Here is a 23,039-nt window from a genome sequence, read left to right as displayed (position 1 = left end):
CACTGACTGGTCGCACAGTAGAAGATGATGGGTGCGGTCTGGTACGTGTAGTGGTTTTAGGTCCGGTATTACATTGGGGGCTGTAGTTTGGCACTGACTGGTCACACAGTAGTAGACGATGAGTGCGGGCTGGTACGTGTAGTGGTTTTAGGTCCGGTATTACATTGGGTGCTGTAGTTTGGCACTGACTGGTTGCACAGTAGAAGACGATGGGTACGGGCTGGTACGTGTAGTGGTTTTAGGTCCGGTATTACATTGGGGGCCATAGTTTGGCACTGACTGGTTGCACAGCAGAAGGCGATGGGTGCGGGCTGGTACATGTAGTGGTTTTCGGTCTGGTACCTCATTGGGGGCTGCAGTTTGGCACTGACTGGTCACACAGTAGTAGACGATGAGTGCGGGCTGGTACGTGTAGTGGTTTTAGGTCCGGTATTACATTGGGGGCTGTAGTTTGGCACTGACTGGTCACACAGTAGTAGACGATGAGTGCGGGCTGGTACGTGTAGTGGTTTTAGGTCCGGTATTACATTGGGGGCTGTAGTTTGGCACTGACTGGTCGCACAGTAGAAGACGATGGGTGCGGGCTGGTACGTGTAGTGGTTTTAGGTCCGGTACCTCATTGGGGGCCATAGTTTGGCACTGACTGGTTGCACAGCAGAAGGCGATGGGTGCGGGCTGGTACATGTAGTGGTTTTCGGTCCGGTACCTCATTGGGGGCTGTAGTTTGGCACTGGTCGCACAGTAGAAGACGATGGGTGTGGGCTGGTACCTCATTGGGGGCTGTAGTTTGGCACTGACTGGTCGCACAGTACCCCTGGCCTCAGGTTACCACACAGAGGCGCTGCTGAGCCCCTGACTATATCACCAGTATATTTTTATACCTATTTTCCTGTCACAATCCATCAGGTTTCCTCAGTCTCGTCTTCCCGCCCACCGCGCTGCTTTTCTATACGGGGAGGCCCCTGCTGACGTCGTCGGAAACCCCTGGAGGTGTACGGAGAAGATGCGGAGAACGTAGAGCGGCACGATGCGCTCTGGCCCCGCCTCTCCTTCAGCTCGGGTCCAATCAGCGCTCGCTATGCTGCCGCACCCTCCGTCACTCACGTCCCCCCCTCCCCCGCGTCCCAGCCCTGGTCTTCTTTTCTCCTCCTTTCCCGCCATCAGGTTCTAGCCAATGGGCGGCGCCCCGCTTAGCGCTCCACCAATCAGGCGTCGGCGGCTGTTGTAGGTGGGTGTGGCTGAGGGCTGCAGCGTGCTGTCTCTCAGTCGGTGTGAGTGAGGTGAGCAGTGCGGACGTGTCTGTGCGGAGCTGCGGCGTCTGTTCGGGGGATCTCTGTCATCTCGTCCTAGCTGCTCCGGCGGCGCGGGTGTCCGCCCGTATCCCAGCCCGCCAAGGCGGAGGCTCTTCCGGTACTCGCCAGCAGACGCCGTCGCCGTGCGTAGCCGAGCCGCTCCTTTGTGTTGCCGCATTGTGCTCATCCCCCCTCAGACATAACAAAGACGACGGCTGTGTGAGTATATGGCGGGGGGACGGAGAGGAGGGGGAGACGGGATGGAGGGCTCTGTAATGTGCTAGCGTTGTAGTGAGGGGCGGGGGAGGCGATGCTGACGGATGGGAGACGCTTACACGCGGTATCGTGGCGATATCGGCCGATGTGGTGACGATGATACGATTGGAGAGGTGGTGCGGGGGGAGGCGTTGTCATTGGGGTGTCTCAGATGATAAATGATGGGGTGGGGGTAGCTTTTTCCCTCCCCCCGCCTTTGTGTGCGGGTTGGGGGGTATTTAAAGGGTAATATGGTGGAGGGGCAGGGCTGAGTGGAGATGCAGCTGGTGTGGAGGGGTGTAAGGTTAGTACATACAGGGACTGGTGGTGGGCCCTAGAGATTGGGGGGTCTGGTAATGGGCACCTCATAGGGGCACGCTGGTGCTGATGTGGCGGTAGAGGTGACAGGGCGTCAGCTGGTATTTTTAGGGTCTCTCCTATGTAGGGGGCAGGATGATGCAGAGGTGATGGTGGCATTTTGTGGAGAGGAGGGGCCATCTAGGTGGGTATGATGTGCAGGGGCACAATGGGGGGTGGGTTACATGTGTGGATGAGAGCACTGACTGGCATGATAGCAGCGACTGAGCACATAAGGAGTTGTGGCGTCTTGTACAGATGGTTGGCGCGGTGCCATGTGTGATGCCAGACGGTGTAGTGTCATAATATGGTGTCGTGCACTCTTACCCAGACTGTGCACGGGTGTAATATGGTCCTGTGCACCCCTATATGTGCTATGTATGATGTCTGACTGTATACGGGTGTAATATGGTCCTGTGCACCCCTATATGTGCTATGTATGATGTCTGACTGTATACGGGTGTAATATGGTCCTGTGCACCCCTATATGTGCCATGTATGATGTCTGACTGTATACGGGTGTAATATGGTCCTGTGCACCCCTATATGTGCCATGTATGATGTCTGACTGTATACGGGTGTAATATGGTCCTGTGCACCCCTATATGTGCCATGTATGATGTCTGACAGTATACGGGTGTAATATGGTCCTGTGCACCCCTATATGTGCCATGTATGATGCTTGATTGTATATGGGTGTAATATGGTTGTGTGCACCCCTATATGTGCCATGTATGATGCCTGATTGTATATGGGTGTAATATGGTCCTGTGCACCCCTATATGTGCCATGTATGATGTCTGACAGTATACGGGTGTAATATGGTCCTGTGCACCCCTATATGTGCCATGTATGATGCTTGATTGTATATGGGTGTAATATGGTTGTGTGCACCCCTATATGTGCCATGTATGATGTCTGACAGTATACGGGTGTAATATGGTCCTGTGCACCCCTATATGTGCCACGTATGACGCCATGCTGTATACTGGTGTGACATCCTCCTATGCACTCCTATATGTGCCATGTATGATGCCTGACTGTATACGGGTGTAATATGGTCCTTTGCACCCCTATATGTGCCATGTATGACTGCAGACTGTACACAGGTGTAATATGGTTGTGTGCACCCCTATATGTGCCATGTATGATGTCTGACTCTATACAGGTGTAATATGGTCCTGTGTGCCCCTATATGTGCCATGTATGACTGCAGACTATACACCGGTGTAATATGGTCCTGTGTGCCCTTACATGTGCCATGCATGATTCCAGACTGTATACAGGTGTAAGTGGTCCTGTGCACTCCCATATGTGCCACGTATGATGCCACACTGTATACAGGTGTGACATGCTCCTATGCACCCCTATATGTGCCATGTATGATTGCAGACTGTACACAGGTGTAATATGGTCCTGTGCACCCCTGGATGTGCCATGTATGGAGGTGTAATATGGTCCTGTGTTTTAGGGACATGTGCCATACATGATTCCAGATAGTGCAGACATACAATGTCCTTCGTGCACAGTTGCATGGGCTGTATATGATGCCAGACTGTTCACAGGTGTAATACGGTCCTGGGCACCCCTATATGGGCCATATATAGTATCGGGCCAGACACAGTTGTAATACGGTCCTGGGCACCCCTCTATGGGCCATATATAGTATCGGGCCATACACAGGTGTAATACGGTCCTGGGCACCCCTATATGGGCCATATATAGTATCGGGCCATACACAGGTGTAATACGGTCCTGGGCACCCCTATATGGGCCATATATAGTATCGGGCCATACACAGGTGTAATACGGTCCTGGGCACCCCTCTATGGGCCATATATAGTATTGGGCCATACACAGGTGTAATACGGTCCTGGGCACCCCTATATGGGCCATATATAGTATCGGGCCATACACAGGTGTAATACGGTCCTGGGCACCCCTCTATGGGCCATATATAGTATTGGGCCATACACAGGTGTAATACGGTCCTGGGCACCCCTATATGGGCCATATATAGTATCGGGCCATACACAGGTGTAATACGGTCCTGGGCACCCCTATATGGGCCATATATAGTATCGGGCCATACACAGGTGTAATACGGCCCTGGGCACCCCTATATGGGCCATATATAGTATCGGGCCAGACACAGGTGTAATACGGTCCTGGGCACCCCTATATGGGCCATATATAGTATTGGGCCATACACAGGTGTAATACGGTCCTGGGCACCCCTATATGGGCCATATATAGTATCAGGCCAGACACAGGTGTAATATGGTCCTGGGCACCCCTATATCGGCCATATATAGTATCGGGCCAGACACAGGTGTAATATGGTCCTGGGCACCCCTATATGGGCCATATATAGTATCGGGCCAGACACAGGTGTAATACGGTCCTGGGCACCCCTCTATGGGCCATATATAGTATTGGGCCATACACAGGTGTAATACGGTCCTGGGCTCCTTTGCATGGACTAGATATACTTAGATGGTTATAATTTGAGTGCCCTGTGTGCTGACCCCTGTATGTGGCAGAAGTTATGCAGATATGCCACCCCCTTCCTCCCGGTTGGTTGTTGCCCGGGGTAGAATACATGGTATATGACTGGCATTTGAGGAGTGGTATGCCATATGGACGGTATGAGGGCATGTGTATGTGGTATGTTCCGTGTCAGTGTGATAATATGAATGACATGCGAGTGGCTCAGTATTGTGGTGCGATAAGGAGCAGGCAGGGCATGCTGGGAATTGTAGTTTTTCCACAGCTAGAGCGTTAGCTTGATGTCTGGAGGGGGATGGTGGGCATTGCAGGAAGGTTTAAGGCTAGCTGGTGGTGAGGGAAGAAGATGGGCCATACCACTCTTAGTGTGCGGTTCCTCTTCTAAATCACCAGGGGGCGACTCTACACAGTTGGTCACATGTGGCTTATAACTCTACATTTTTGTGGTTTAGAGCTCCTGCCTAGATTTTGGCACCTGTAGCCACTCTGACCTCACTTTGGCTCCTGCCTGAGAGTTGTCGCGGTGTTGCAGGTGAGGCCGTGTTTACCTGGATCTGCCGCAGTCTCGCGGTATTCCGTGTCTGCCACCTGGTTTTCTGTCACGAGACCTACCACGTCTGCAACGTCAAGGCCAGAAATCGGCACTGTGTATTTCCATGGATGGCAGACCAGTCAGAATATCCTCTGTGCTGCTGTGCCAGTGACTTGGTCGTACACGCTGCCAGCACTGTACATAGAGATTCCAAACTGAAAAATGAAGGGTTAAAGAAACATATTGCTTATCCTTAAGAGTCAGGTTGCATAAGCGGTGTACAAGAGCAGTGCCCGGATATTTTCATCTGCTCCTTACTGTTTGCCCCTACAGGGGGTCACTTGGGCAGCAGATGGCACCCTGAAGATCCCTACTTGCATGCCCTAGTTTAATGTAGATGCTAGAAATGAGTTAGGCGCCGCTTATCTCCAGTGGCAGGCTCAGCCCAGTTCACTTGGATGGGTCTAGACTGTTGCTGTACCATGTGATCAATGAACGTGACATCATCGGTAGAGGGAAGAAGACGCCGCCTCTTTAACAAACTGACCCGGACCCCCTTTCCCGATCACTTCCAACCTACCCTAAAATTGGAATGTCGGCATACATAGTACCCCAATACTAGGTGCACTTTATGCACCTGTGACCCTCCATATGTAAAGACTACAAGTCTCAGCATGCCGTGACCTCCTTCAGTGTGTGCAGAGAGCATCTTGAAGGTTATGTGTAAATAAGGAGCTGATCCGTGTCTTCTCAGATGTCCATGAGCATAATCTTGACATTTTGAGGAGACACAATATGCGCCTGGCGAATCTGCGCTGGAGCCAGTAACAGTCTGGAGATAAGCGGAGGCAGATAAGAGGCGGCCGCTCTGGTGATGAGCAGCGGGGTGTAAATATTTGGTGTTTGTTGGATTAATGATATATTGTATCTCTACTTGTACCGTGTTATATACAATGTGTCACATTCACAGCCCTGTGTCCTATATGTAGCCGGATTGTAATGGCCTCCTTCTTTCTCTATAGGCGCCATCGCTGCTTCTCTGAAAGATCTGCATAAAGACTCTGCGAACAACCCACCTCCGGCCGCAGCTCCCGGTAAGTGTCCTCCGCCCTATCGTCCTGTGTCCAATCTGCCTTATATAAGCTCTGCGTATGTGCGATCTCCTGGGAGAGGGCGATCTGTACTCCGCTTATCGCTTTCTCACAGGCAGTCGCGGCTGAAGCAGCTGCCTGGGATTGAGCGGAACTAATAGACTCTCCGCTGACCTCCTCTTCGGCACAGACTTCTTTCTGATGGACCGTTCACTTAACGCTTTGGTTATCCTTTAGCTTGGCTTGAAGGGGTCGTACCGGATTAGACAAACATGGCTGACGGTTTACCCCCCGGAAATACACACCACGCTTGTCCATTGGTTGTATGGGATATTGAAGCGAATGGAGTGTTACCGCCATACCACATGCAACCTGTGGACGGGTATGGCGCTGTCTTTGAAACTAAGGAGCAATTTAAGTTTTTTCTATTAGTGCATTTGTGCAAGTGTGATCTCTCTCCTCGGATGGGTCACCACTTAAGTCCTGAGAACCCCTTTAAGCCGAGTATAACTGAAGACAGGTCTGCAGGCCTCAGATGAGTATGACGGTGTCTTACACGGCCTACACGCAGCAGCAGATGGCTTTCCTGTAGAGATGGTGGTGTGTGACGTGTGCGCAGGTAGTTTTGCATATCAGCGGTAAATCCTCTGGCTGTGGTCTCGTGCTCTGACTAGTATTTGCTTACCTCCAATATCCTAAGGCCTTTCTGCTATAACCGTACAGTGACGTGTTCTTTCCTTCCAGCTGTACCGTGTAGTGCTGCAGACTCTCATCAGAATACCCAGAAGAGTCCTGCCGGTGACTGACACAGCGCCTGCTGGGGGTTAGTAGGATGGGGCAAGTCCCTGTGACCCTGAGCCTCTGACATCTGCTGCCGATAAGGGGTGGCCTGAGGTTTGGGAAGGGAAGCAGTTGTTAGATGCTCTCACAGGGGTCATATCTGGAGAGATTTAGTGAATGAATCTCATATAAGAAACCTCAACCTCTTACATCCAGCGCCCACCTCAGGAGGCAGTGGAATTACACTTTACAGAGGACAATTTCCTTCCTGCGTTTATCTCTCCACCCCAGAAATGGAGTAGGGGTCGAATGAGAATTCTTGGCTTTTTTTAAATTTTTTATAGGGGTCAGCTCTTGTGACACTAAAACTCCGAGCATGCACACCGGCTCAGCTGTTCTCAAAGATCCCATAGAAGTGTCTGAAACATGATAGGAGTCGTAGTTTCACAATGGTTGGGGAGTCAGAGGTGGCCGACATCTGGTATAGATGATCAAAGCTGCCAGGGTTAGCCTAGGGGCATATATATGTGAGTGTGTGTGTGTGACGAAGTACAGCTCTGGAGTATAATACAGGTTGTAACTCAGGATCAGTACAGGATATGTAATGTATGTACACAGTGACTGTACCAGCAGAATAGTGAGCGCAGCTCTGGAGTATAATACAGGATAAGTAATGTAATGTATGTACACAGTGACTGCACCAGCAGAATAGTGAGCGCAGCTCTGGGGTATAACACAGGATAAGTAATGTAATGTATGTACACAGTGACTGTACCAGCACAATAGTGAGCGCAGCTCTGGAGTATAATACAGGATAAGTAATGTAATGTATGTACACAGTGACTGTACCAGCAGAATAGTGAGCGCAGCTCTGGAGTATAATACAGGATAAGTAATGTAATGTATGTACACAGTGACTGCACCAGCAGAATAGTGAGCGCAGCTCTGGAGTATAATACAGGATAAGTAATGTAATGTATGTACACAGTGACTGTACCAGCACAATAGTGAGCGCAGCTCTGGAGTATAACACAGGATAAGTAATGTAATATATGTACACAGTGACTGCACCAGCAGAATAGTGAGCGCAGCTCTGGAGTATAATACAGGATAAGTAATGTAATGTATGTACAAAGTGACTGTACCAGCAGAATAGTGAGTGCAGCTCTGGAGTATAATACAGGATAAGTAATGTAATGTATGTACACAGTGACTGTACCAGCAGAATAGTGAGCGCAGCTCTGGAGTATAATACAGGATAAGTAATGTAATGTATGTACACAGTGACTGCACCAGCAGAATAGTGAGCGCAGCTCTGAAGGATAAAACAGGGATTTCTATAGAATACAAGTGTATATATAGATCTGAATCGTTCTTTATTACAGCGTTTGTTATACGCAGTATATTTGCAGTATATTGTGCTTTGCAGAGGATCATAAAGGCAGATTGTGGCCATTATTGGGTGTATTTGGGTGGGTGGGGGTCTCTGTCCAATATGAACACCTTTTGTTCAGCCATTGAGCGCTCGGCTTCATGAGCAGGATGTCATGTGACGGCAGAGGATTCATTGTAGATGTTGTAATGGTCTGTGTAGTAAATACTGGGTGTAATCTTATTGCCTTGTAATTCAGGTTCATTGATGTGTGCGACGCTTTGTGTAGTTTTTTTTTTCAGTAACACTTCCCTATGTCGCCTCGGGCTCAGAGGTGTGTCCTTGTATAAAGCACTGACACATCACTTGGTGGTTTGCCTGAGCTGACACACTAATGTGACTTCCTGACAGTCCACACAGGAGCGCTGCAGTGAACACATGGTGGTGTGAGATCCGGTAATCTGAGTGCATGTGATGGCGGTGTCTTAGGGCAGCCTCTGTAGACTGCAGCCTTGTCTTATTGTACCTTGTTAACTCTTATTGATGTCTGCACTAAGCCTTCATACTTCTGACCTGTTATATGCTTCCTGAACATGAGTAGAATCCAAGAATATGCAGTGGAGACTGACGCACATGGAAAACCTCTAACAATTTTAGGCTGTTGAGCTGTTTTGCTCCTTTGGTAGAGTTGGGTGACGATACCAGTGAACGCTGTGGTTATATAGTCTCCGTTCTTGAGTGTCATTGTTCAATGACGTTACATGTCAGCTAAGAAACCATTACATAAGCGGCCATAATTGCAGTCTGGACCTCATGTTGGGGCCGGGGGCTACATTCCATCCCAGTAGAAGGGGGGGGGGGGGGCGCCTTGTATGTGGCTCCTATCCACACCACGGTGTTGGCGGCTTTGCTGATCTATTTCCTGCTGACTTGCACATGTTTTTCAGATTTGATGCTAAACTTAGGCGGTCGGTGCCTTAATATTCCATTAGAGCGGCGTCCTGTTCCTCTCTTCGCTTCGCTCTCTTGTTGGATTATTTTTGTACCCCCTCTGTAGGTGGATGGCGAGCCACTCCGAGACCCTGCCGGTCAATGGAAATGCCATTCTGCCCATAGACAAATACTGCAGGGGGCTCGCAGGGGGAACAGGAAACCAAGAATTCCTCTAGCAGGGCCTGGGCCCCCCCCCCAGGTTTTCAGCACTTGACCTTTTTTAGGCTTGGAATGACTGATAACAGGAAGCAATAGCTCTCATTTTAAAGGGACACCAAACGTTAAAAAAAAAATGCACAAATATATTCTAGCACTTTCCTCCACTTTCCTAGGCTGTCCCATGTCTTCCTCCTCGCTGTCTTATGTCTGACTGCAGCAGGTTATTGAACGACTTGCAAAATGTGGAAATAGTCTTGGTTTTTTTTTTTCTTATGCCAGATGGCTGATCCCTCCGCCCGCAGTAGCGTGCCCTTTAACATGTGGCCTTCCTTCCTATGTACATCTCATGACTTGTGGGATGGAAGAAGTTTGTCCTATATACCGTAGCTGAGCAATTCAGGATTAAAAAAAACCCGCTGCTGCTTTTTTCCAGAAACTGCTCCACTCCCGTCTGCAGGTCGTATGTGGTATTGCATCTCGTTCTCAATCACTTTAACAGGGCTGAGCTGCAGTCCCAAATACAAGCCATGGACAGGTGTGGCACTGTTTGTAGATGACGGCAACCAGGTTTCTTCATGAAGGGGCCATTTATGGTCTGATCAATACTGAGGACCTTTCTGTTATCAACATCAGATCGGTCGGGGTCCGACACATGGACCCTCCACCCATTAGTGGAAGTGGCTGCCAGAAGCCGTATATAAGGTATACAGCCAAGAGTAGCGCTGCTCCTATTCAAGTAGGATCAGGGCTGCAGTTCCTGTGATATTGCTACTGTACGGTGCTCTGTATACTATATACATTGCAGTAATGACATCACTATAACATACAGAGCTCTGTATACTATATGTACTGCTGTAATCACATCACTATATTGTATGGAGCTCTGTATACTATATACACTACAGTAATGACATCACTATAATGTACAGAACTCTGTATACTATATACACTGCAGTAATGACATCACCATATTGTATGGAGCTCTGTATACTATATACACTGCAGTAATGACATCACTATAATGTAGAGAGCTCTGTATACTATATATACTGCTGTAATCACATCACTATATTGTACAGAGCTCTGTATACTATATACACTGCAGTAATGACATTACTATATTGTACAGAGCTCTGTATACTATATACACTGCAGTAATGATATCACCATATTGTATGGAGCTCTGTATACTATATACACTGCAGTGACATCACTATAACGTACAGAGCTCTGTATACTATATACACTGCAGTAATGACATCACTATAATGTAGAGAGCTCTGTATACTATATACACTGCAGTAATGACATCACTATATTGTACAGAGCTCTGTATACTATATACACTGCAGTAATGACATCACTATAATGTACAGAGCTCTGTATACTATATATACTGCTGTAATCACATCACTATATTGTATGGAGCTCTGTATACTATATACACTGCAGTAATGACCTCACTATAATGTACAGAGCTCTGTATACTATATACACTGCAGTAATGACATCACTATAACGTACAGAGCTCTGTATACTATATATACTGCTGTAATCACATCACTATATTGTATGGAGCTCTGTATACTATATACACTGCAGTAATGACATCACTATAATGTACAGAACTCTGTATACTATATACACTGCAGTAATGACATCACTATAACGTACAGAGCTCTGTATACTATATACACTGCAGTGACATCACTATAATGTACAGAGCTCTGTATACTATATACACTGCAGTAATGACATCACTATAACGTACAGAGCTCTGTATACTATATACACTGCAGTGACATCACTATAACGTACAGAGCTGTGTATACTATATACACTGCAGTGACATCACTATAACGTACAGAGCTGTGTATACTATATACACTGCAGTGACATCACTATAATGTACAGAGCTCTGTATACTATATACACTGCAGTGACATCACTATAACGTACAGAGCTCTGTATACTATATACACTGCAGTGACATCACTATAACGTACAGAGCTCTGTATACTATATACACTGCAGTGACATCACTATAACGTACAGAGCTCTGTATACTATGCACACTAGTGGTAGTGTCTTGAACTGCAGTCCAGACGTGTACACCCAATCCTATGGATAGCAGAGCTGTCTGTTCTTCTTGGGCAGCTCCTTTTTGGCGGTCTTGCTCATCAGTCTCTGTCTAATGTATATAGCAGTTATAGGAACAGGGCACTTTGGAGGATGGAGCTCAGATCCTGCAAACCTTAGAAGGACGCCTCCCCTGGTGTTCATATGACATTGGGGGTCTCTGCAGCGGGGTCCTCCAGTGAGGTGGTCACATTGAGCCCCGTCCTGTAATATAGGGCTTGTCTATACTCGGACTAGTCTTGTGAATGCTGGAAATGTCATCAGACAATGTGTTACCATGTTCCATTAATTTTAGCGAGTGATGGCGCCTCCTACAGGTCTCACTGTGAACAAGGCAGATGTGCAATGGCAGTGAAACCGGGGCCTAGATGTGACTGCTGGAGGTTATAGGGGTCCTAGTGTGTACCGCTAGACCCAGCATATCACCCGCAGATGGCTAGGTTAGAGTCCCATGAACTAATCTGTGTATGGCTGCCTCTGTCTGAGATTTTGCTGTCTGTATGTGAACGGGTCCATTGCCATAGCTCCAATAGGTAAGTGGCCACGTCCTCATTGCTCCAAAAAGCTCACTGATTAAAAAAAAACAAAAAACCTCTGTGCAATGGAGGCAGCCATGCCTTAGGGGGAAATACATTGGATTCATGTGACCCGATCTGTTTGCAGGGGTCCTGCTGACTGACACACACCCTTTATACTGTCATTGGACACGTGCAGTACTTGCTTTTCCCCTGTAGGGGCCGCTGCAGGGAATATGTCTAGCTGCCTCTTTACCTGGTCATATGGTTGTCTTGGGGTCTGGAGAGTATTCCCTCCCCCTAAGGGGGTGCAATTAGCCTATCTGTGATTTCTGTGAGCCCAGACTGCAAAATGGACGGGTATAGGACCCGCCCTGAGTATTACCCCCAGCTCCCTGCTGTATACGGGGCCCCTGATATTACACAGGTGCATATACGGCCATAGAGATGGATGGGTCAGCCTGTGTATAAGTTATCTGATAACACAATATGTGCAACGTTACAAACTTCACATATAGATGTTCACTCTAAATATCTTTCCTGGTCCGTCACTTGGGTCCAAGGAAGGTGCTACAGTCTAATAGCGGCAGTATATGTAGTGCATCTATATGGGACTGACTACAGCGCCATGACAAGGGGGGTGACTCTGCAGTGTCTATACAATCTGTGTGACCCCCTATAACCCCCTGGAGCATACGCCTGCCGATGTCTAGCCCCTTATCCTGCTCTATGGCCGTAGCTCTCTCCATTGCCGCCTTATTGTCCGAGCCCTGCTTGTCCGTCTCTCACTGGCACACCCTGTCCGCATCGCTGCAAAAACCCCTTTGGCTGGTTTTGTGCTGCAGCTTCCAGTAGAGCCGGTGACGTCGCTGTTCTCCGGTATCCGGCGTGTGGCACGACTGACCCTTTAATTCCAAATGCGGCACAAAGTCCTGCTGCATGTAGTCGCGTGTAGGATTAGAAGCCGCCATAGGTGTAGGTGTAACAGCGTGTAGTCTGCCTGTCTGCGTAGGAACGGCAAGGAGCTAACATATGGTGTGGGAGGGGGCTGGGTTGCAAGGGGTTAAAGTAAAGTATCCGGCCCGGTGGGCGAGACTCCTCGCTAGTGCAGACAACATGGACGATTGTTACAGGTTTAACCACTTAGTAAAGGGTCAACACTGCGCACATTAACCCCTTCTGTTCAGTTTTTCCTTGCCTTGGCCGTTGAGACACAGAAAGGGGCCGACTGTAGTGTCTCCCCCTTTGTATGAGGAGATGTGCCATCGGATAGCAAATCTCTGCCCCCTCCCCGTATACTGAGCTGAGACATCTGATTAATGGTGCACCCTGCGCCCAGAGGGTGGTTAGAGCCGTGTCTTGCAGTGGGGTGGGGCGTCTCTGAGTATTTGGGCAGGAGGGGGGTTGGATTGAGCTTTTCTCCCCTGCATTTCTTTTGTGCAGTGCTCTCCAGGTTGCAGAATGGATGGGGGGAGGGCGGCATGTGGCTGCTTCTAACATTACACAGAGTCTATTGTCTGCCGCCTGCGTCTCTGCAGCTGGGGGGGGGGGGGGGATGTGGAGCTTAGCTGCGTCAGCAATGCCAGCCTGCGTCGCAAGGAGGGTGGCGCTGAGTGCCCAGTAAAGTTAATAAGCTTCCCTTCTCCCAAAAAAGATGGACGCGGAGTCTTTGTGCCCCTCACGGTGGTGATTAACACATGAGACGCCGGGAACACGTGACTTGTCAGCCTGTATTGTGTGTTGTGTGCCATATGGTTGGTGCTTTGTCATCCGCCTAAAAGGTTCTCTTTTCTCCAGTATAATTGTGGTAATTACACGGCGCGGTGCGACACAGTACAGCCCTGAGGATGACACTGATGGGGAGGAGGCGGCCATATTTTATGTGCTGCAGATAGGGACTCGCTCCTTTGTCGTGCAGTAGTCTGGGCTCGGCAGTGCTGCTGGGTACGTGATGTAAGACTGTCAGGTTTATACACGTGCTAGGTTCATTTTACTACTGGGTGTCAGGTGTCTGTAAAATAGAGTCCGAGAGACCCTATTGACTATAACGGGGTCTGTTCTCTTAAACTGAAAAGGTTTGGGCTTGCAGAATTTTTTTTATCTTACGATTGGTACTCTGACCCTGCAACGGACTCCATGCATGTGGCGGTATGCTCAAAACAGCTATAGGCCTGCGTGCCAACCTTGGACCCACAACACAGATAAGAATAGGATCAATTCCCTATCTCACCCCCCCCTACAGTCCTATAGAGACGGCCGTAGCGGTCAATGAGTCTGTATATTGTAAGTACAGACCCCTCTATCCATAGCTAATCTAATGCACGAGCTAGGGATCCGGCATCCCCCATCGGGAGGCCCCAATATGCATTAGGTTGTCCGATCCTGCCAGTATGGCCGCCTGTAGGCATGCGTTAAGTAGATGTGCGTAGCTTTACTGACTTATTTCTGTTGGAGTCGTCTTGTAAGTCACATGAAGTTGTAGGCCTGAGCCTGGGGGTGTGCTTGGGTGCACAAATGGGCAGGTTGGTTTTCAGTGGGTCACCAGGATCTCCAAATCTGCAGGAGGAGTTAATATCGGGCCTTGTTGTCAGTCATTCAGACTTCTTAGGGGTCGACTATTCTTAAAGGTAAATTGACTTTGGCTTTAGTTGTGACTTGTACACAGAAGATCTAGGGAAGCCCGAGAGCCTTCAGCGGTGACCTCTGGGCACAAGCGGGGATTATATGGAGCCGGATGTCAGGGTGTACAAGTCACGACTGGCCTAGTGTACTTCCTTCAGCTGTAATTGCTGCTCAAACCTGTAGGCAAGAGCAAGGCCCTAAATCATTGGGGGAGGGGGAGGCACCACACGTATTCTCTGCCCATGTTCGTCTATGGCCCGTGTTTTCAATGAACGTCTCCCATTTTGTATTCCAGATCACTTACTCAGGGTGCGCGTCCGTCTCTACCCTCTAGGCCTGTGAAAATGTGCAGCTCCAATGGCCGCCTCTGGTTTCTGACTGATCGAAGGATAAAGGACGACTACCCGCAGCAGGAGATCCACCGAGCCCTCAAGACAAAATGTTGCGAAGAAGACCTCGATTATCGGTACTTGCTCATGGATGAGGTGGTCCTGACCATCGAGCAAGGAAACCTAGGTAAGTTATCCTATACCTGTTAGTAGGTGACAGTATTCTCCAGGGTATTGCCCTTAATCCTGGGATAGGTGGTTATAGGGATTGTACTGGATTAGAAAAACATGGCTGCTTTGTTCTAAAACACAGCGCCACGCTTGTCCGTAGGTTGTGTGCAGTATTGCAGCTCAAGCCAATTCTCTTGACTGGGCCTCAGCTGCAGTACTGCCTACAGCCCAGGGTCAGGTAGAGGGTTGGTTTTGGTAATAAGCTCTGTTTTTCTACCCCTGAGATCGGATCTGTCCCATGTTCAGTTTGTGTAGTTCCTGGGATCTGACCCAATGTATGTAGTAAGTGCGAGCGTGCCATTGTCCATGGTGGCTCTAAGAGGGAGAACCTGCCGCACTGGGCTTACGTGGGGTATTGTCCGGTGACTTAGCCATAGGATCGGTCATCCATTAGGGCTTCTTGGGATCTGTAGTGGCCTTTACTTCATGGGGTTTGCAGCTCAGTCTCATTCGAATGAATGTGCTTAAGCTTCAATACCAAGCTTGGCCACTATACATTGTATGGCGCTGTACTTAATTTAGTGTGAAGACGCTGCAACGCTCTCCTGAACACCGCAACCTCTACACACATTGGTACGCAAATACCGCCATACTGAACTCAAATGCAACATGCAGTGACCAAACGTCAGCCCAAAGTCAGCGAATAGGTCTGCCATGCAACTTCCAATGAAGGCTTATGGCGCTGACGGGCCGGCCCTGGTATGTGAACAACCAGTCAGCACGTCCCGTTCCAACACTGTCACATTACCTGCTTCCCTGATATTTTGTATTGCGGTGACTTATTCACCTTCTGACTTGCGGCTGTTTTTGGTCATGAGTCCAGCTGTCTGAGCAGGTTTTGGTGCAATAATACCGCCATGTTACAACAGTCTTAAAGTAATTGCCGCTCATGCAGTTGTGTCTCCGCTTCAGTAGCAGCACCCAGATGAGATCTTGGGTCGTTGTCTTCAGTCTGCCGCCATAAGGCTGGTTTATTGTGGTATTTTCCCACTTGGCAGTATATGCAATAGCAACATGGAAAATGCGGGGGGAGCGTCACGAGACCGATGAGTGCAGCAGCCCCCTCCTGCTCATGTAAACTTCCCAGCAGCTGATGTCGCAGGAAGGATCGCAGAGTCTTATTGTAGGTTGTCTTAAGTGCTGGGATGAGGCCATACTGCCATAATAAGGCCATGTGTTTATGGACCTGCCACATCCAGCCTTATGGAAGGGGTCGGGCAAGGTTTGTCGCTGTTTGTATTTCATACATTGGGTTCACTTCCATATTAACTGAGGCATGAAATGGGCACGTGGAAGGAGAAGCCGAGGTCACGCAGAGAACAGGGCGCTAGTGTGTACGTCTAGGTTATAGGGGTTTCCAGGTATAACTGATGACATCCTTGGCTTGTCTTGTAAAGTAGTGACACCCCCGCTTAGGATCCATCCTCTGGGGCCCCTGTTCATTCGGGTGGGGCCACACTGCAGTTCCCTGTACAGCGGATTGCCATGGGGCTACTGTGCATGGAAAATCTGGGGGCAACTAAGGTTAGTTTGGGTGGGTCCTTCACCCATGATAGTGGTGGCATAACCTGGAAACACACGACACGGAGAGGTGTTTCGGAGTTCAGCCCTTTTCTGGCAGAGTCCACCTTTACTGTGTACACACTTGAAAAAGGGGTTAACTCCTTCCATACCTCTCTTAGGGTCATATGTTTTTGGGGTCTATAATACTAATAATTGAAATTGGCTTTGTTTGGTTAGGCTGCTATTCGGTGACCTTATCCGATGACCCTCGTCCGTTCGTGATCAGATATTGAGATCCAGGGGGGTGTTGGTCTTTTCTTCAATTTTATGGAGCCAGTCATGTGTCCTAGTGTCAGAGTGAGAGTAATAAAGGGGACAGCGGGGGGTTAGGGGTATATTAGTAATGCTTAACCAGCACAGGAAGGGTATGGTGGTGCATTTCCCCTTTAAGGCGGCTCTTGGTGCAGAATGGTTCTGTTTTAGGGAATATTCACATGCTGGGGAGGAATTTGAGTCTTCCAAAACCTGCCCTGCGTAGCCTGAGCGAGAGAGCCCAGGACATGTATAGGATGAGGGCTCGGGGGCCACAGCGAGACTGAGCCGGGCTCCTCTGTAAAGTCTCACTGCAGTATGGAGCATTTTCGGGGGAGGCTTATGTGGATTCCATCATGTGAACATGCTCTTAGCAGCGTCAGCGTCGCCTCCTAGAACCTCTCGCTCCTCATTCGACATTCTGAGCACTTCCCTGTGTCTGCTTCCCTCGGCTCCTGCAATGCGGCAGTTGTAAGTGTAGAAGCCGGTCCGAGCCGCGTCTGTTCACACTCGGGCCTGTCCTCGTATCAGGAGAGATTAACAAAACTAAAACCTTCTCGCTGACCGGGTGCAGATGACATCAGCGCTGCGTGAGAGGCTCGTGTGGTGAAATGGGAAAGGTCACTGAGCCACAATGAGTGACCTCTAGGAATGGGGCTGGGGGGGCTTACGCTCGTTGCCCTCTCCTTTATGAAAGGTTGATGTTTTCCTGTTGCATTGCTGACCAAGCAGTCGCTTTCTGACTGCCTTTTCCATGAATGAGATAATATATATTGTCATGTGACATCCTCTGTAAACACGCACATGTCAGACCCCGGCGGCGGCGCATCCTGGATTCCTCAAAGAAGCAGTTTAGCAAATATTTATGGCGGTTTCTAACTCCATGGAGTCGCTGCCTGATGGTTAGGGTGGTCTGGGATTGGCTTCATCTTAAAGGGGGTGTCCTGCTTTACATTGATAGTCTAGACCAGGGGCAGGGAACCTTTGGCTCTCCAGCTGCTGTGAAACTACAACTCCCATCATGCTCCATTCACTTCCATGGGAGTTCCCAGAACAGCAGAGCCAGTATGCATGCTGGGAGTTGTAGTTTTGCAACAGCTGGAGAGCCGTACGTTCCCTAGCCCTGGTCTAGACAGATCACCCTATCCATATCTGATCAGTGGGCATCGGGCGCTGGTTCTCCTGCAGCAGTTTGCAGCACTTATCCTTAGAGGCCACGGCACTCACAAGAACCTCAACACCTTCCCTGTGCTGATCACATCCTGCTCATTGATACTATGGTATAGCAGCAGCTCAGTCATTCAAGTGAATGGGGCTTTGCTGAAATACCAAGTACTGTCGTCAATGTGCAAGTCCTGGAAAACCCTTTTGGGGTCCTCCTTGCTTAGGCTATCACTGTGCTGTATATAGTTTACCCTGCACGCCATATACATAGCAATAGCATCATCCTACATGCTTCATTACTATATTATGGATGGGCCACACACACGATATCCAGACACAACCTCACTGTGTCCTATTGGGTGTGTTGGATCTTAATGTGCCCGTACGGTTTTCCCATACATGATCTCTGGGATTTCCAGCCGTCCTTGTCGTCTCACCCCCCCCGTTAGTGGGTTATTACAGGGCACGCTAAGTTATTATGGTATGTTTACTATCGTCACTTCCCGACATACAAGTGTATCGTGGGAAATGTCTATTTGTGTCTTTCCCGACAACCTTTCCATGAAATCCAGACACAACTTTCTGGAGAGAGTCTCTGCCGCTGCAGGTTTAGTAGGTGACCTTTGGTATTGGTTCCTTTGCACACTGGTTTCCGGTCATGGGTATTCTTCCTTTTTTTTTGCAGGCTCGGCATCTTTTCCCTTGTGATTATTTATCATCGGGGGTCCCCTTTGTGATCCTGTTGACAGCGGTAGTTGCTTGTATCCCTTGCTGTGAAGGGGTTAATGTAACTTCGGTTCCTGATTGTACAGACCTATAGTAATGTGCTTTACTTTGTCATTTCAGGTCTCCGTGTGAACGGCGAGCTCATCACCTCCTACCCCCAGGTGGTCGTTGTCCGCGTGCCCACTCCATGGGTGCAAAGTGACAGCGATATCACTGTCCTCAGGCACTTGGAAAAGATGGGTTGTCGCCTGATGAACAGACCACAGGCCATTCTTAACTGCGTCAACAAGTTTTGGACCTTTCAGGAGCTTGCTGGTCATGGCGTGCCCCTGCCAGATACTTTTTCCTATGGTGAGCCCCCCCGACTTGTCTATAAAGGGAATTTTAATGACTTCTTATTGGTTTCCACTGTTGACATGAATGTGTTTATTTTCACAGGGGGTCACGAAAACTTCTCCAAAATGATCGATGAGGCCGAAGTCCTGGAATTTCCCATGGTGGTGAAGAACACCCGGGGACATAGAGGTGAGTATTGGCCAGCAGTTTGGCTCGGTCTGTGATGTCCCCTGTACTGTGCGTTACTGCAGCCTCGGCCTATACAAGGCTCACACCTATGCTTTATGTTTTGTAGGTAAGGCTGTGTTCTTAGCGCGGGACAAGCACCACCTGTCCGACCTGACTCATCTCATCCGGCACGAAGCCCCCTACCTGTTCCAGAAATACGTGGAGGAGTCCCATGGACGGGACGTGAGGGTCATTGTGGTCGGCGGACGTGTAATCGGCACTATGCTGCGGTGCTCTACCGATGGCCGAATGCAAAGCAACTGCTCTCTAGGTATACAAAAAATTGTCAAACTATTCATTTTTGTCACACTTGCTGCAGATCTTTGCATTGGTTTACAGTATATGAAAAGTGGATCCATTCTTGTCAATGTCTCCTCCGCCTACTGTGGTGTTGCGATCTCTGCTGAAGACTGACACTGGATTTCATGATTTTTAATGTAACTGGAGGGAATTCAGTGCCACAATCTGCAGGTCAAGCCGCCATTCCTGTATAGCATGGACCGTATTCCTCGCCAACCACAGATTTAATAACCCAAACCTTGTGGCCTTGTAGGTTCCTATGAGGATGCTAGTCTGGGTCCTTAGAATATCTTTTGGGCCTGGACTCTCCAATCATTGCACTGGGGCTTTGTGTATATTTAGGTTTGGAATGGGTCTACAGAAATATCTTTAATGGGTTGGTATTGACGGCCTCTTTAGTCCTAATCTTACACCCCTGCCTTCTTCTTATACAGGAGGCATCGGGATGATGTGCACGCTGAGCGAACAAGGCAAGCAACTCGCCATTCAAGTCTCCAACATCTTGGGAATGGATGTGTGTGGCATTGATTTGCTCACCAAAGAAGATGGCTCTTTTTGCGTCTGCGAAGCCAACGCCAACGTGGGATTCATCGCCTTCGACAAAGCCTGCAACATGGATGTAGCCTCCATGGTGGCCGATTACGCCCTATCGCTTCTGCCAAGTCGACTGACCAGAAGAATGTCCCTCCTTTCCGTCGTGTCCAGCGCCAGCGAGACGAGCGAGCCCGAGCTGCCTGGCGTTACCTCCAGCACGGGCGTTGACGTGCCCGCTCCTCTACTCCATCACCATGAAGCTGGAGACAGCATGAGCGCCAGCTCCAGCTCTGTGGACAGTGACCCCGACACTGCCACGGAGAGGGAGCTCCTCACCAAGAGTTCCATCTTTAACATGAACCAGCTTCTTGCCAGCGAAATCAAGCTTTTGGTGGAATAGAAAATTGGAAGGGGGAGGGGGTTGTGAAAAGTGGGTGGGCGGGGTCTTGGGCTGGGGGAGGGGGGGGTGGGATACATGGGAGGGAGGAGATCTAGCACGTGTAAATATTGTAGGGTCCATTACTGCTGGTGTTGGGGTATGGGATTTGGGAGGGTGGGGGTGGGTTCTACGCAGAATCCCTGTTGTAAATGAGGCTGCACCACTGAGCTATAAGTTGGGGAGTGGGGAAGGTAGTAGCTAGGAGATTTCTTCCGTATTACATTGGACGTGTGTGAAGGAGAAGTATACGCAGCATTTATTTTTGTATCTGATTTGCATCTTTCTTCCTAGGAGGCGCGCCATGTTGGCCTTCTGCCGTTATAGTCATGTGGCCGCTGCAAAGTTTTCTATGACCCATCTTCTTATCTTAAACTTCTCTCCCACCAATGAGCTAATAATGGTTCTCCTTACGGTCCTTGTATGGACCGCGCCTGTTGGGCTGGATGTAGTCGCCGGAGTGGGTAGCTGGCATGACTTGGCATATGTCTGTCCATCTCTTATCCCCAACTGGAGGCCGTCATTGCTCATTAGCACGAGGTGGTTTATAGGTGGTAAAGGTAGCCCTATACTTCACCTTTAGATGGCGTAGGTAAGGGAGCAGGGTCAGTTCACATGGCGGTTCAGACATGTTATGGGGCAGATTCCACTGTTTGCCCTCCGGGGTCCGTGTGCGCCCCGTCACCAGGGACACGGCGACCCGACTCTGCTTGACTTGCCTTACCCATCTTGTTCTTTGTAATACGGAACCGTGAAGGGGGCTTCTTCTGTTAAAGGGAATGGTCAGCATTGAGGCGTATGGGTCTGGTCACATCTGGGGGGGGATTGGGCGTTCCTCCTCCATATCGTCCTGCTGTCCTGGAGCCGGGGTGACTTCTATCTCCATCCTGTATCTTCCGCAGATTGCATGTGCATGAACAGGTATTCCCTCCAGCAACCTATGGGGCACGCGAGAACTACGAAGTGATATTCTTATTCCTAAGACGTCTTAAGATGTCCATGCTTTTAGTCTTACTTGGTCGCACCACTTTCTTTCTTATTTTTTTTTGTTTTAATAGAAGGTCTTAAGTAAAACCTAGCCAAGGTCCCCTTAAGTATCTGTATTTTCTCCTGTGGAGCCCTGAATATCGCTTGACCCGTGGCGGCCATCGCAGCTGCCTGCTTTCTCTTCCATCGTGCCTCATATCCTGCCACTCCCCTCTTATTTAGATCTACCTGTGGGACCCGTCTTGTCCCCGTGGTCGGCGGCCGTTACCCGGCTCCACCCGAAGGACGCCGATCTAGTCACCGGCCTTGTTCCAAAAATCTGAACCGCTCTGTAACGGCCGCCTCCACAACGGGAGCACGACTGCTCAATCTACAAAAACTGGCATAGGCCCCCAAATTTCCCCCCGCCCCATACTGTTCATTTTGGCACATTGTCCGGACGCCCCCTGTAAGATCTCCTATATATATATATATATATATATATATATGTATGCACAAACTATATGGTTTACTGTTATGCAACCCCTTTACTACTGGAATATTCTTGCAAGCGCATTGCCGACGGTCGCAGCTGCGCCTCTAGCAGTCAAGGGGTTTTGCTCCTTCCCCACTTTCCTTCGTTAACCCTGTCACGGCTGCGCTCCGGCAGCACATGGGTTAATAGCAGTGTTATGATACTGGTTTTTTTTTTTTTTTTTTATTGCATTTGGAAAGTGTACACTTTTTTTTTTTTTTTTAACCCAGGTTGCTGCTTTCATTTTTTATGTTGTGCTGGATGAAGGGTGTCCGTGGGATAAGGGAGCTTTATAGAATATTTTTTTTTTTTTTTTGTTTTGTAGGGCTTAACCCACATTGTACCGGTCTCCCTCTGGCTGCAGGGTTTTAAGGGTTAATAAACTGCCCCTCGCTCCTAGTCCCAGCAGGCTTTCCTTTTATTTTGGGTCCTATAGATACAAGCGACTTGGCTTTTTGTACGTTACAATGCCAAGTCTAATATGAGACTCATTAGACATGGGTCCTTTGAGTTAAGGGGGTTGTGCATAGGACGGGGCAAAACTTGCAGATTGGTAGGGGGTCCTAATCGAGGGGAGTCGCAACCCGGGCTGTACCGTCAAGAGGCCACAGCCAGATTCCTTCATCAATGGCCACCATGTTCAGACAAATACGGTGAAGATCCTCCGTTCCTAAGACAAACCGTACACCCGATAATAGAAGATCACAAATCATAGAATAACTTCTTACTCCATATCCTGACTCCGAGCGGTCCGACCCCTACAGATCTGCAAGCTTTACCTTGTTCCATCCTTTAAGTAAAACTGAATTGTTTTGCAGGTATTT

The 23,039-nt window shown here is 49.0% G+C and overlaps 1 protein-coding gene across 1 annotated transcript; it reads left to right on the top strand.

The window, feature by feature from the left end:
- The first annotated feature begins 1,260 nt into the window (after positions 1–1,260).
- Positions 1,261–20,693, top strand: RIMKLB (ribosomal modification protein rimK like family member B). The gene is made up of 7 exons (XM_075257631.1): positions 1,261–1,511; positions 5,967–6,038; positions 14,911–15,131; positions 19,001–19,231; positions 19,319–19,405; positions 19,512–19,715; positions 20,179–20,693. Exons 3-7 carry the CDS (start codon positions 14,960–14,962, stop codon positions 20,676–20,678), a joined length of 1,194 nt encoding a protein of 397 aa, XP_075113732.1. The 5' UTR covers positions 1,261–1,511; positions 5,967–6,038; positions 14,911–14,959; the 3' UTR covers positions 20,679–20,693.
- The last annotated feature ends 2,346 nt before the right edge of the window (positions 20,694–23,039 follow it).

The sequence above is a fragment of the Leptodactylus fuscus genome, chromosome 10 (assembly GCF_031893055.1).
Source record: "Leptodactylus fuscus isolate aLepFus1 chromosome 10, aLepFus1.hap2, whole genome shotgun sequence".
NCBI classification, from domain to species: domain Eukaryota; kingdom Metazoa; phylum Chordata; class Amphibia; order Anura; family Leptodactylidae; genus Leptodactylus; species Leptodactylus fuscus.
The sequence above is the reverse complement of the archived record's forward strand: the minus strand, read 5'-3'. Positions and strand labels throughout refer to the sequence as shown.